This window comes from Paramormyrops kingsleyae, chromosome 12, assembly GCF_048594095.1.
Source record: "Paramormyrops kingsleyae isolate MSU_618 chromosome 12, PKINGS_0.4, whole genome shotgun sequence".
NCBI lineage: Eukaryota > Metazoa > Chordata > Actinopteri > Osteoglossiformes > Mormyridae > Paramormyrops > Paramormyrops kingsleyae.
The window spans coordinates 28,290,926-28,306,172 of record NC_132808.1 but is presented as its reverse complement, the minus strand read 5'-3'; the positions used below and the strand labels follow the sequence as shown (position 1 = coordinate 28,306,172).

General features: G+C 43.6%; 2 protein-coding genes across 8 annotated transcripts in view; both read right to left on the bottom strand.

The window, feature by feature from the left end:
* The window catches only part of LOC111833211 (rap guanine nucleotide exchange factor 2-like), a 58,459-nt gene extending 49,870 nt beyond the window's left edge, over positions 1 to 8,589 (bottom strand). For all 7 annotated transcript variants that reach the window (XM_023791264.2, XM_023791297.2, XM_023791231.2 and 4 more), the window contains exon 1: positions 8,464 to 8,589. In XM_023791264.2, coding sequence (XP_023647032.2) covers positions 8,464 to 8,532 — 69 coding nt within the window. In that variant the 5' untranslated portion in view covers positions 8,533 to 8,589. The remainder of the gene's footprint in view (positions 1 to 8,463) is intronic.
* A 5,404-nt stretch (positions 8,590 to 13,993) lies between these two features.
* LOC111833598 (relaxin receptor 1-like) overlaps positions 13,994 to 15,247 on the bottom strand; it is a 31,415-nt gene continuing 30,161 nt past the window's right edge. Inside the window, exon 19 of the mRNA XM_023792059.2 lies at positions 13,994 to 15,064. Within this exon, the coding sequence (XP_023647827.2) occupies positions 14,718 to 15,064 (347 nt within the window). The 3' untranslated portion in view covers positions 13,994 to 14,717. The remainder of the gene's footprint in view (positions 15,065 to 15,247) is intronic.

The window sequence follows — 15,247 nt, the reverse complement described above, 5'->3', positions numbered from 1 at the left end:
CCATGTTTACTTTCCTCCAAGACGGCTGCTTACTTCTGTTCGGCTGTAATAGGTGGGAAGGACACGGGGGCTTCAGTCAAGGGAAAAAATGGCTTCCTGGAGGGTGCCAGGGGGAGCCAGTAGATAAACAGCTCAGCTCCATCCACTCAGTAAAGGCAAAAAACAAAGAAAATAATATATAGCACTAATATATCAAATGTCCAATTTTTTTAATGTTAGGGTTACTAGAAATGCTTTGGAGAATTACCCACAAAAGCTAAAAGGAGTTTGAAACTTCAGACTATTCACCCTGGCCGTATTGATGAAGAGATCTCATTCATCCTGCGAATACATTCCTCCGCTCTTGGGTCTTTTGTTGCACGGGTCTTTTAAAACAGGGTGCTATTTCAGGGAAGCCGTACTGAAGACACTATTCTTCCAAAGACCCCAGTGTGCGGTCTTTTGGTTTCAAAGGCAGAAAGAGACGGTGTGTTTGAATGGTGCCGGCAGCATTCCGGCGATGCTATGCGGAGCGTGATGAGAGAAAGATCTCCAGCTCTCCGCCCATGCAGACGCGCTTCACCGTCCAATGAACAATTAGCCCTTTAAGCAGCACAACAGAAGGAATGGGAGATGGCCCCACCAATGAAAAGACCAGCATAAATACATTTAATTTTTGTGGATTATGTACTCAGGCTGCATGATATTGGAAAAAATTTCAAATATTGTGATGCGATTTTTATGCAGTAAATATCGCAAAATAGCAGTTGAAAATGTACCCAAAACAAACTATAGCCAAACAGAACTTGCCGATTCAGACTGTCCCCCACTTAAAATGCGCGCACACTATTTTTAAATATAAGTAACCGTATGTAAAAATAAAATTTCGTATAGCTGTAGGCCCGTCAAAATACCATATACCGCAGTATAATGGCCAGATGGTAGAACTGTACAAAAATAAATTAACAAGGTACTTGACATGAGTGATAAAAATGAAAATAGCCCCATAAGCAACCGAAAGTGCTGGGAAATTCACATGCAGTGATAACAGTGCCTCGCAGGCTGCATGCAGCCATTCCCAGCCGTTCCACTTCCTCACAGCAGCCGCATCCTGCTCCTCCGGCTTCCAACTACACACTGAATCACTGCCCTTAGTACACGCCACACCTGACGTCACACGCAGTGCAGGAGTTCCAGCTAAATTCCTCCTGCGGCCAAACCCATAGGCCGGCAGGCGGCAGGACGCCCGCAGTGTCCAGGCAACGGGCGCTTTAATGTGCACATCACTGTGGCATCAGGCAGTTGTGAAGAACCTGCAGAATCTGCGACATGGTGCTTACAACACTGAAGGAATGCTGATGTCAAATGACATAAGCGTTGCACATGCTTGGTACATTCAGTGAATGTGGACTCTCCACTGCACGACGTCTACGTTTCCGACCAGGCCCAGCCAGCAGAGCGTACAGCAAGGAGCAGCATCGCAACACAGGCAGCAAGATAAGGGATGCAAGCCAGCCACAGATGATATTTAAGTCCGTATTTTCACTCAATAAATACCAGAAACTGAAGGTACATCCCGTTTCTGGCAAATATCCCAGCAGGTACTTAAGTGACCGTGAAAATTTCCCCCAAATCTGCACTCGCAGTCCAAAGAATCAGGCAGCGATCGTTGATTTTGGAACAGCTACGGTTCGCAGCTGTTATTCCCAGGTTATGACAAGGACCAACAATAACAGTGAACTTTCTGCACTAAAATGTGCAGCACGGCCTTTCACTGCCCCACGCCTGACCGTGCAGATATGTTTGTATTGGTCGCTATACTCTCTGCAGGGCTTTTCATTCAGATATGATCTATTATTTATTTCAGGAACATAAGAATGTATGCACTGGGAATTCACAGCAGATATTTCACAGATCTGCAGAAAGTTCAAGAGTTTACTTACTTATAACAAATGCTGTAAATCTGCAGTTTAGGTTTCACAGAATACTACAGCAATACAATGTAAATGCAAGAGTGCAGCGTATACCTAGAAATGATATAATGGGCTTTTCATAATCCACCAGGACAGCACTTATGTATTTATTAGCTACATTTGAAATTGCACAGTAGTGCGTGGTGACAGAGGGCAGAACTTGGACCTGTGAAGGTTTTGCTTTGTTGAGGCAGAAGTGGAGATGCACAATATATCAGCATCAGGTCGATGTATCAATTTTGGTTGATAATGCCCATCGATATTTAGACTTTAGTCAATATTCACAGTCAGCAGCATCAGAGCTACAGATATAACTAGTAAAATAATGGATATGATACCATTAGACAGTTGCACATTTTTCACAATGGAGAACGAAGGATTTTGTCGGTTTATTCGTCACTTAGAACCTCACTACAGTCTCCCAAGTCGGCGCTGCTCTGCTGACCTCTCACTGCCTGTGTTATATGATGTGGTTCCTACACACATTCACAGGATCTTAACCTGACCGACATTAGTTCCCCTGCAGGTCTTTGGAGCTCAGAGGTTAGCTGGTTATCAGCGTCTGTAATATTAGACAAAATTTCCATACTAGCACAGCACTAGGGAGAGGCAGCAACACCATATGCGTACAAGACCAGTTAGCTGACAGAGCATAGACACCTCACACGTGTGGATGCCGTCACCTTGCATTTTCACAGCAAATTAAATCCAAGGTGAGATCACACTAATTACAGAGCACTGATGAGGCCCTGAATCAATCAAGGTGGCGGCAGATTCTTCCAAGAAGAGCAAATAAAATGCACTTTGGGTTGAAAAGGAAGAAATTAACTGCACTGGTGCACTGTATCAACAGGGAACCGACACAATGACTGCGCTGGCAAATGAAAGACCAAGCTCCCAACGTAATGAATTACAGAGATTCTAGACCAAATGGAAAGAGGTGCGGCAGAGGGAGAGTGTTCTTGGACGAAAGACGACATAAGTACTAGCAAGACCACCAGGGAGGCCGGGATGTCGGAGACGTCCTTTGGCTTTGGACCTTCACTGCCTGCTGATGACAGTTTAGGGGAGGGAGATTAGGAGCCTTTGCCAAATTGGTTGGGCTTCTTGTTTAAAGCGATGTCTGAATGCTATTTGAAAATAACATTTCAGCTGTGCTATTCCGCAATTTTGATTTGCAAATCTAAGGACACAAAGGCTAAAGAACCTCTTGGATCAATTTGCATGAGATTCACTGCACTTGCTGGCAGGACATATAGCTGGTCTCAACAGCAGGACTTCTAACTCCATGACTGAAGAAAAACTCTCAGAAAACAATTTTGATATATACACTCACTGGCCACTTTATTAGCTACACCTGTTCAACCGCTCTGTGAAGCTGATCAGCCAATCACATGTCATCGGCACAAAGTATAAAATCATGCAGATACAGGTCATACGGGTCGGGATCCTAAGACCGAGTTCACATCAAACACCAGGCCGGGGATGACAGGTGATTTAATTGGCTTTGAACGCGGCGTGGTTCTTGGTGCCATGTGGCTGGAATGAGTATTTCAGGAACTGCTGATCTACTGGGATTTTCAGAAACAACCATCTCTAGGGTTTACAGAGAATGTGCCGAAAAAGAAAAAATGTCCAGTGAGAGGCGGTTCCCTGGGAGAAAATGCCTTGTTGATGGCAAAGGACAGAGAAGAATGGCCAGATTGGTTGAAGCTGATAGAAAGGCAACAGTAACTCAAATAACCACTCGATACAACCAAGGTATGCAGAAGAGCATCTGAACGCACAACACGTCGAACCTCGAAGCAGATGGGCTACAGCAGCAGAAGACCACACTGGGTGATACTCCTGTCAGAAGGAAGCTGAGGCTGCAGTGGGCAGACTCACCAAAACTGGAGAACGGAAGACTGGAAAAACGTTGCCTGGTCAGATGCGACTCGATTTCTGCTGCGACATTCAACTGGTAGGATCACAATTTGGTGTCACAGCCTACCTGACTATCGCTGCTGACCACGTCCATCCCTTTATGACCACAGCCTACCTGACTATCACTGCTGACCACGTCCATCCCTTTATGGCCACAGCCTACCTGACTATCACTGCTGACCACGTCCATCCCTTTATGGCCACAGCCTACCTGACTATCGCTGCTGACCACGTCCATCCCTTTATGACCACAGCCTACCTGACTATCGCTGCTGACCACGTCCATCCCTTTGCGACCACAGCCTACCTGACTATCGCTGCTGACCATGTCCATCCCTTTGCGACCACAGTGTACCCAACTGCTAATTGCTACTTCCAGCAGGATCACACGCCATGTCACACAGCTCATATCATCTCAGACTGGTTTCTTGAAGGTGACAGTGAGCACACTGTACACAAATGGCCTCCAGAGTCACCAGATCTCAGTCCAATAGAGCAGCTGTGGGCTGTGGTGGACGGGACATTCGCATCATGAAGGTTCAGCCAGTAAATCTGCAGTAACTGCGTGATGCTCTCAGATCAGCATAGACCAGAGTCTCTGAGGAATGTTTCAAGCACCTTGCTGAATGTGCGCCACAAAGAATTAAGGCAATGCTGAAGGTGAAAGGGGGTCCAACTTGGATATTGGGTCATGGGAAGGGCTATAACAGGCTAGTGGATCAGATTGCAGGGATTGGCCGTGTTTTATGGGTTTGCAAGAGAATAACACAGAATTAGTCATTATAACACGGAAGACACAGATGAGGGTGCTTGTTACCTAACGTCACCTCAGCCAGTTTAATGAGCTACACGGTAACCTTATCGCACACAAGGAGCCCTTACAGCAAGCCAGATAACAGGAATTCCCCCATATGATACTGAATTACAAACACATATGCAGCCACCTGCATGACGACCTGGAAAGCAGCCAGTTTGCACGACTGACTCATAATTATTATTAAAATTAATAAATGAACAAGTGGCCATCTGTGTCAGTGAAACAAGCAGTCATTTACCCAGATCCATCACCAACACACGTCTCACAAATAGCACTGCTGTACTAGAGCTAAACGACAGGCTTGTGATCCCGAAGAAACAAGCAACAGAGAGAGGGAGAGATGAGAGGGAGAGAATTGTGAAAGAGAAAAGGTTGATCAACGGCTTAGGTTTGACTTCAAAACTGATAGGGAACAAATCACTGGCCGATACAGCAATATTCGGCCATCGGCTGATGGTTAAAAATGAGCCAATATTTACAGCAAAGAATTCCTTTTATAATGGTAAGCCATATCGCTCTCCACACCTGCGTACTGAACAGCTAGAAAATTATCTTTGACTTGTACCTTGACCAAATCTTGGAATTCGGCTGTTCCTGCAAAATCTTGTATGGAGCGAGACATGTTCAACTTTAGCAATTCAGACCTTGAACAGCTCGGTTGAGAAAAATCTAGCTGCAACTCAACCAAAAACTTGGAAAACAACAAAACAAAAACTTTTCCCCTTCCAAACAATAACCCCTCCATCCCTCCTCCTCTCCACCTGCCACTTCCAGTTTGCCATCAGCTCACCTCTATACAAGTACAATGCTCATAAATTGTAATTTATTTCATGTGTATTGCTGTTGTATGTGTGCTTTTTCATGTGTGCATTGGCTTTATATTGATTGTTAATGCTTTTTATCATTAGTTAGGTAGGTAGATTGGTTTAAATAGGCAATCATTTGGGGGTCTGGAAAAGATTTAATTCATTCACATTATTTCTCATGGGGAAATTCAACTTGGACCTCGACCAAATTCCAACTCAACCAGCCTTCTGGAATGAATTAAGCTGAATTAAGGTACCACTGTATGTAAGATACATACAGCTATAAAATTTAGTGCTCTGGGACTGTATGCTAAAGAGGTGGTGTTTTCTTACCAAAAAAATACATACATTCCAAAAATATGAAAAAAAGTAATTCAATTTATTTGAGTGGAGTGTCCCTGTAAACGTATTTAAGCACAACCTCCCAAACAAATCAGTATCAGTTTTCGAAGTAACCGGTATTGGCCAGAAATTTCCTTATCAGTACACTACTTGGACTTGTGGGGGGCAAGTAGATCGCAGTTTCAATATTGTATTAATGTTCAGAATACTTTATTGTGAAGTATCAGTGTAAAATACTGTAAAATGCATAATAAAGTATTACTGCACCACAAGATGACTGCATCTACACACTAAAAAGCTTCGGCAAGCAACAGCACCGACAGCAGACGTTACAAACCACATTATAGCAAATGGTATCCTAACCCTGCCTGGAAAACGAGTGAATCCACTGTTTATATTCTGTGGCATCACCGCTGATACTGAGCACGTGCTTGCGGTCACAGCAGCACCTTCGTGGCGGGAGGTGGTGCAGGAGGTCTGCAGTGGGAATTTCTACATTCTGTTTCGTTATGCTCTGCACGCTTGGTAACGGGCACCAATGGAAAGAACAGGGCTAGGCCTGTCCCCCATCACCTGGCCCCGGCCCACAGTCAGGCTCTGTCCCCTGCCACTTCACCACAAGCCCCTCCTGCAACTAACTTTTAAATTTAATGGGCGGTCTGAGCCGTTAAGAATTTTTTTGAACTAAGAACCGGATGTTATGTTCTAAACTTGCACATTTTCCTTTTGCCGTTTTTCCATAAATTGAGAGATATTTATCTGTATACATCTGAATTTGTTTTATCAGTTTAATTACGCTTTACTGCCATACCAATGGGAATTACACCACTTTATTCTCATACAAAAACTCATTGCAAATTCAGGACGAATGTACTACTTATGAAAATATTGATAACACATATCATTACTGAAACAATTAAGATTGAAAAGGAATAAGGGACCCAGAGCGTGTTCCTTAACAGGTTCAAACCAACCCCCTGGTACAGGAAGCTATTTGCCACAAGTTACAGAAGGGCACCAAGGATATGCTGAGAGACATTTTGTTTTGTAAGCACATGACAGGAGACCAATCCATGGGACACATGTGAAGGCACAGCAGACCTGAATTACCACCCAGTGTGATGGTCTCACTCTCACTCACTACAGCAGAAGAGACCCCTGTCACCCAGTCACCCAAATTCCCAGTCTGAGAGCCAAAATCCTGAAGGCCAAAGGAATGAATTACCCATTTCCACACAAGCCTACATGTCCTGCCTACTTCCCATTCAGCAACATGGGCTTAGCATCCACAAACAGGACCAAAGCTAAAGAGCTACCATGATGACAAAGAATGACGGCAGAAGCTGTCACAAAGCAAACAGATACACTGTTTTTATGACAATTTTAATAACACTATGCAATCTGGAATGACAAAACGCCTTTAACAACTAGCAATCATACATGTTACTTTAAATATATTTCTATGTCCTCAAACTAACCATTTAACTCTCTCCCAGAGAGAAACAGGTTCCAATATCCATTTGTCTACATGTAATCTGGACATAATCAGTGCAGAATCCCCTCTCACTGATCAAACACTAACATGGCTCTGCAAGATGACTGGATGCACAAATCATCAGAAGCAGACTGATGTCATTAGAACCAGGTGAAGGTCTGTCATCGATAAAAGACAAACAGCACAGCGATGTTTATGGAGAAGCGTCCAAGAAGGGCTTGTGGATATATTTGGAGAAAAGAGGACCGTGAAAACCACAGGGACACCTTAGTCATTTACTGAGCTATGTGAATAGCCTCTCTGTTCTGAAAATTATACTGTTTGCTCTGTGGATTTCAGTATTTCCAGTACAAGTTTCCATCATAACATATGCAGGACCTTAACTCAACTAATATATATATATATATATATATATATATATATATATATATATATATATATATATATATATATATATACATACATACATACATACATACATACATACATACATACACATACACACACACACACACACACACACACACACACAAACAAGATCCCAGAATTATCAGGGATAATTCACCTGAAATTACTCATTCCATGGCTACAAAGTGGATAATAAATCCTAATAATCTCTACTCTGATCTATATTTCACAGGAGAACCGAATCACAACGATGTACATTATGTGTGGGAAAAGTGACAGATCGCCAGTCGGGTTCATATTGTACCGCTTCGGGGTTCCCGAAATTAACCTCACTAATCAAGTAGTCCGCATTGAACCTTTACTAGTTAACTATTACCCACATTTCCACGCGTAACTTAAGTTGCTTCCATTATAATTAAATATACGGTACACTATACAGAAATGCACGGCTGTCATATTAAGTTACAAGGAGCCGGCTATTATGTAACTTAGTTAATGTTTAACTTGGCTGTAAGTATAACTAACTACCCTCGAACAATATAAAACTTAAAATATAGCCCATGTGTCTCGCGCTAAAGCTGCAAAGCAAAGCCGGTTGCACATAAAATAAAATAAACTTTTCGGGACGTTAAAAACGCGGCGACAGTCCCGGCTGCGCCACTTTTGTTCGGATCTTCTTATATTTTTTGATATTTCTGCGGGAAGTTGCGCGCTGACCTGTTGCGTCCTCTCCGCAGGATTCATCATCACCGCCTGCCGAAAGCGCTGGTCCACGTAGGAGGCCATTTTCTCCCGTTTCAGCCAAACCAGCGCAAAAAAAAACACCAAAGACCGCTGTCTCCTCAGGCAAACATCGGGGGAATGATGGAGCTAAACCCGCAGCACTTTTCCGACCGTCCTGCCGCCGGTCCTTCCCAAAACGGAGGCGGCGTTCCCAGGCCGCAGCTGAGCCTCGGGCTCTGGTTCCTCCTCGACGCCGGCCCCCCGGCGCACTTTCACCGTGAGGTGCGCCGAGCTCTCCCCGCCCACTCCGGCCTTTGCTCTCTCTGAACGCCGACCTTTATTCTGCCGCAGACAGGGAGCTGCTAACGGTTCGGTGGGGCGACTTTTTAAAGTGGCTTCACCATTTGTCCGGGGCCGGCTGATCCAGTTAGCTAGCCAGCCTGCTCTGCCTTTAGCACAAACTCAAGAATCCTTCAGGCCAATACATGTATAAAAAAAAATAAACAGAATACTGGCTAAAATCCCGTTAACGCACAGCTGCTCATTCCGCTGATTTAGGTTCAGCTGGCTTTCATGTAACTGTACACGGAGGCATTGTGTTTAATATTTCTCCATTGGGGGGTGGAGGGGGAATGACAGGATCAAAAGGGATTACAGGGCTGCGGCGCCATGGCGACGGTGAAACGCTGCTCCGTCGCCCCCTAGCGACAGGCGATGGACGCTCGCTCTTCGCCACCGCTTTGGGGCGCGGAGCCGAGATGGGTGTATTGTCATTTGTTTTGTGTTACATATACATATACGTATACAAATATTCTTATTTAAATAAGTCATGGTAATGTAAGCGAAGCAACAGGACCGTTTAATTAAAGGAAGCGTATCTGCCGTTTGTTTTGTGAAAAGCTGAGTTACATAGCTTCTTAATAAATAATATGCTGTAAATTTTGTAACAACGGACAATCTAATAAAGCAACAGTAATATTTATTATTAATATTATTTGAAATATAAAACGGACAAAATTAACTGAGAAAATGTACTAATTTGGTATTCAATTAAAATGTGCATGTGTTTCACCTGGAATACAGCCTAAATTCAACATTTATGCATTTATTCAATGTTTCTTTGTTTTAGTTTTTTTTCTTTTCTTTTTTGCGCATGATGCTCAAAAATGAATTTTTGCAGAAAAAAACACGCACGGCATGCATTATTGATGCGCCTAAAAACGAATGACCATTCCGTGCGTTGTGCCTAGCGATTGTCCTCAGGCGTCAAACGAGTCTGATTACGCACACTGCCGCCAATGGACACCCTAATCAGCATACAATGGAAAGGGAAGAGACTGAAAAGAATAGCACAATGACGGGAAGCCATAGAGGAAATAAGCCATTGCTTACAGACAGAGAGAATCAACAAACATTCGGCTTTTGACGTCTGTGTGGATGCAAAACAAATCTTTCACATATGGTCACTAAAACCAGTGCTTGATTGGCTATATCTAAACATTTGTATCATACCACTGATAGGTACGGTACTATTATTAAGAACGTACATATACTGAAAATAAACAACAATGCATTCGTGCTAGTAAATCCATAATTCAGTTTTATATCTTCAGACATTCATCTGCACAGACAGTTGTGTCTTTATTATATTATATTGCTATTAATCTTCTCAATCATTTTCATGCAATAATGAATGAAGGCGTGTCACAGCCTTCCTTTTCGCGTCAGGGGGGAGGGGAGGCGTGCTCCGATGGGACAGAATAGCCAGATGGGAGGTAACGCTTGGGTGGCTGGATCCACACACACACACACACACACACCGAGTACCAATTACCAGTGGTCATGTTAGGGCTGCATTTCACCGACTTATTATTCAGTTAATAGGAAGGGGCGCTTTTGCTGATGAAATTGAGGACTGCAGAGTGAAACTGGCTCACCCGCCCGGTGTAACGGTGTATGACCCCTGTCTCTGAGCGCACCCTGACATGGGCTAGATGTGACGTCAACCGTGGGGAGGGGGGGGGTCCCTACACCTCTAGGGCTGCCCCCACAATGTACCAAAAACCTGTTTTTTGACATTGTGGGGACCATTTTTCAGGTCCCCACAAAGACCTGTGAATCTGTGAAAAACTAAAAATGCTCAAACTCCTGTATTTTCTTTGGTTACTTATGGTTAAGGTTAGGGCTGGGTAGGGGTAAAGCTTGTCATTGTTGGGATTAAGGTTTTCCTATAGAAATGAATGGAGAGGCTATACATTGTCTTATATAATACTATAATAAGCCTAAATACAGCGAAAAACAAGAGAACGTGCAATATATTATGCATAGACTGGTGTATGTTCCATTGCAAGCTTATTAAACGATTTTTTTGCAAAGCCTATTGTAAAGCATGGGGCACGTTAACGTTATTCTAGTGACTGTCTAAAGTTTAACAGAGAATGAAGCGTATGTGTTTAGCTACCAATTTCTCGGACTATTGCTGTGCAGAGATACTTTTTAGATGAAAGAGAAAGTATGTCGGTAAGCCTAAAAAGACACAATGGCTAACAGATACTAAACGTCACAGCAAGCTATTTTTTAAATCAGGCTTTTGTTCCTTTTTTAAGAAAGGAATTAGATTGAGTAGTATTTACGACTAAGGCGCTATTACGGACATCCGTGAATCCCCTGCGACTGCAGGCTGCCACCTCCCCACATCCATACTTCGGACAAGCAGCCGGCAAGATCGTGTGCCAGACGAGCTTATAATGACTCTAATAGGGAAAATGGCCCCTGTTAAAAGGGCTGCCTTATTAAAGTTTAAAGTTTTTTTTTTCTTATATTAATTGAAAAAGACAATACGGATCAGAAGGGATGATATTTTGGCTAGATTAATTTGCTGGCGAAAAGTGCACGATGCAGCACAAATACAGTATTTATTTATTCACTTTATTTTAAAATACTTGGTATAGTTTTAAGACTTGGCCAAATATCAGAGAGAGCCCCTAAGCCAAACAGCGCCACCTGCTGTCAGCAGAAAGCATCGTAGCGTTTCGTCAACGCTTCCCCTGCTCTTTGCCGTGTCTCCCGCGTGTTAATTTTAGTGCTGCAATATCCGGTTACAGAGGAACCAAAGTAATAACAGGGGTAATGTGCATCTGCTCAGGTACCGATTTTCAAATATGCAAATGAAAGACGTTTTTTAAATTGTTTCATACGACAAACGGCGTAGGAGAGAGTTTCATATCGGGGAACACAATTTCATAATTTACATATAAAGGTCAATTTATTTGAGGTGATTGATGGATCCAAGTTAAGTATTGGGGGGGGGGGCTGGGTACAGCTGCCTCCCCCTGTTCCTGAGCCCTTGCCTACACTGAACAAAAGACACAAAAAATGTACCAATTTGTACCTTTGCTTGTCACTGGGGCTGTTCCTCCAAAGCTAATTTAAGGTACAGAAAGGGGCTCTAAGGAACATCCACAGGGTATGAACAGCATTAATGTACCCCAATGTACAAAAACGTTCGTCATAGTCCATTTACTTACAGCTAGTGTACAGTAGGCAGACCCTTGAGGGTACAACCCCAGTTACAAACCAAGGCACAGATTGGTACTCTATTCTCTGACAGAGTATGTCAATAAATGATGGGAGAAGCCCCATATCTCTCTGCCAAGTAGCACCGGTTTGCCTGAATTTATCAAACACCACAAAGGAACACGCTGCTAACGTCATGGAAACGCACGGATACGCTGTTACCGTCATGGAAATGCACGGATACGCTGTTACCGTCATGGAAACGCACAGCTACACTGTTACCGTCATGGAAACGCACAGCTACGCTGCTAACGTCATGGAAATGCACGGATACGCTGTTACCGTCATGAAAACGCACAGCTACGCTGCTAACGTCATGGAAACGCACAGCTACGCTGTAACCGTCATGGAAACGCACAGCTACGCTACTAACATCATGGAAATGCACAGCTACACTGTTACCGTCATAGAAACGCACAGCTATGTCTGACACCCAGTCTCAAGCTGTTGAATACCTTGTCAGACATTGTGATGGTGAACATCCATCAACCGTATAACGAAGGGCGTTTCACTGATCCCAGTTAGCCTAGCTGCGCATAATTGGACTGCAGTGGGAATCCAGAGGAGCACGAGAAAGTCCATGTGACACATGGGGTGAATGGGCTTGGGATGAGAGCGCCCACCCCTGGAAGTTTCAGGCATAGCACATACACTCCCGTATTACAAATAATGTTCTAACTGATAGGGATTCCTAGGGTCACAAATGTTTGCATGCAACCATTATGAAGATACGGTTTTTGGGATTCATTCTAACATATAGATGCCTCTTTATGTTGCTATTATAGGGAAACACAAATACAGTTATACACAAAGTCAGAAGCACGTGGTAGAAGCTTCAAAGGGGGGCTGGAATGAAGTATTACCTCAGAATCCTATTATATACAGGACTTCAACGAAAGATTTTCTTAAGTTCAAACGTCGCCGCAAGCTAGTAGCTGTCAGCCTGATTCTATCTGAATGCTATAATCATTGTTTATGCTTAATTAACAGACAAACAGCCTCGATTCAAAGAGGCACTGAAGGCTCAGATTGTGCACGATGTGTGGAATTCTGTCAGGATCCTTGGGAATGTCCCAGACCGTATGTTACCTGCCGGCCTGACTGAGGCTCCAGAACCACCTGGGGCCCTTTCACTTCATTGGTTCTCCTGAAGCCTCAGCCAACAGCCAATCAGCAGTGCTCCAGGAAGGGGGGGGGGCATGTACCAAAAATGGGTTTTACAGCTCAGGAGATGGCATCCTTAGATTGGCCTAGTACCGAGGTTCTGGGTGTACCTGGAATCTCCCCTTCCTGTAATGGTTGTGGAGCTCCAACGTCAGGGTCACAGATGATGGATGATGTTTCCACCACCTACCTCCCAGATCCACCTGCCACACCAGGTCTGGTGCATTTTCAATGCACACTTTCCATCTGCTGTTGCCTACAGTAAGACTCCATGAGGAATAAAGTTAATGCAAAATGACATAATCACACGGAAGCCAAAAATGCAAACTGAGCCGCAAGCTGGAAATCTGGCAGGTTAAAAAAAAACAAAACAAAAAGCTGCACATTTGCAGCTATGAATCTAAATGCCACCGACGGATATCGAGATTCATTCATAACTGAAATATGTGACAAATAAATCTCATCTATAGCAAACAATCCTTAATGCAGGCGTATAATATTTTACAAACAAGGGCCCAGTAGGACCCTGTGTTGTCCTTGTATCACCCGTGAACTTTGTCCTACTTGCAGGAAGATAAAGTACCACAGGGGGGCACTGTTGTTTACTGTCAATCTCTCCTTCACCATCTTTCATGCGCTACAACTTACAATATTCACATAATTAAACACATACAGACTTCAGCTGGTGTTTCATACAGCCTGAGCGCTGTACCTTCGAACAGTTAATCCCAGGGATCTGACAGTATGTGAAGAGGCAATCATTTGATTTAATTACGTTGTTTTTTTAATATGCTTCTTACCTCATTTCCATAGGCTTGATATCATTTGCAATTATTCTCTTTACACTTAACATTTAAATCTTTTCCAGTTGTAACAACAAATACAATTGTACATTCCTTTGTCACAAAACATAACTTTTTATAATTTTTTGAGCCAAAAAACTGTAAATTCAGTATTTTCCCAAGTAAAGGGTGAACGTTTTCTTAAAAAAGAAAAATCGAAAAGATCAATATTCCCAATCCGGTCCTCGGGGTCCCACAGACAGTCCATGTTTTTGCTCCCTCCCAGCTTCTGGTAGGGAGCAAAAATGCAGACTGTCTGTGGGTCCCCGGGGACTGGGCTCGAAAACACTACCCTAAGGTCATCACAGCAGACACTTGGTTTGAGGTATAACGATCATCACGAGGACGGAAAAAACATATCAGGAGAAACTATTCTATTATGGGGAAATCTTGGGAGAGAGATGAATGTCTCACAAAAAAAACGCACCAATAACATTTAAAAACACGAAGCGTCCAGGTGGTCAGAGTGGGACTATATGACTTCATGAACAGCATGAGTGGATTCTTCGCAGATATTTTTAGCATTTCCATCTCTACACGCCACCGAAAGAAAACGGCAAGTCCCACCCCCTGGAAGTAACCTTTGGGACTGAATAGCTGAAACAATCTACCTGATTTATATCTACATCGTCTTTAGGAATGGTCGCTTGATGAGAGTCATTTCTGTCACATGTCAGCTACACTGTCATGCCACTTGAGCAGATAGACACATGCTCTGCTCCTGCTCTTTTCTGGAAGATGTCGAGGTGCTTCAAAGGTGTCGGTGGGGTTGGCCAGATCCTCGAGAGGAGATGAGGGGATGTGGACACCTGCCTGCAGGGGACACATCCCCATCCAGGTGGACGGCGGTGTGTGCTGAGGACGCTTGCGGGACAGAGGCCCCCGCTGTCTGTAGCTACCCCACACCTGAAGGATGGTCTCCTTGAACGGACGCGTCGTCAGCGTGTAGAGTATGGGGTTGAGGGCGCTGTTGATCGGCAAGATGAATATCACCACCCAGGAACTGATCGAACCTGTGGACAATTAAGCATCTTTGATATCAGTTCAGAAGTTACTCAGAATGAAAAACCTAACCAGTACATATTAGTCTTTTAAGTCGAATCATGATCAGGATCAGAATAAGAGTCAAGCACAAACATGCACAAGGAATGATTATTAAATCATTAATAAAAGACCCATCTGCAACAGGAACAGCT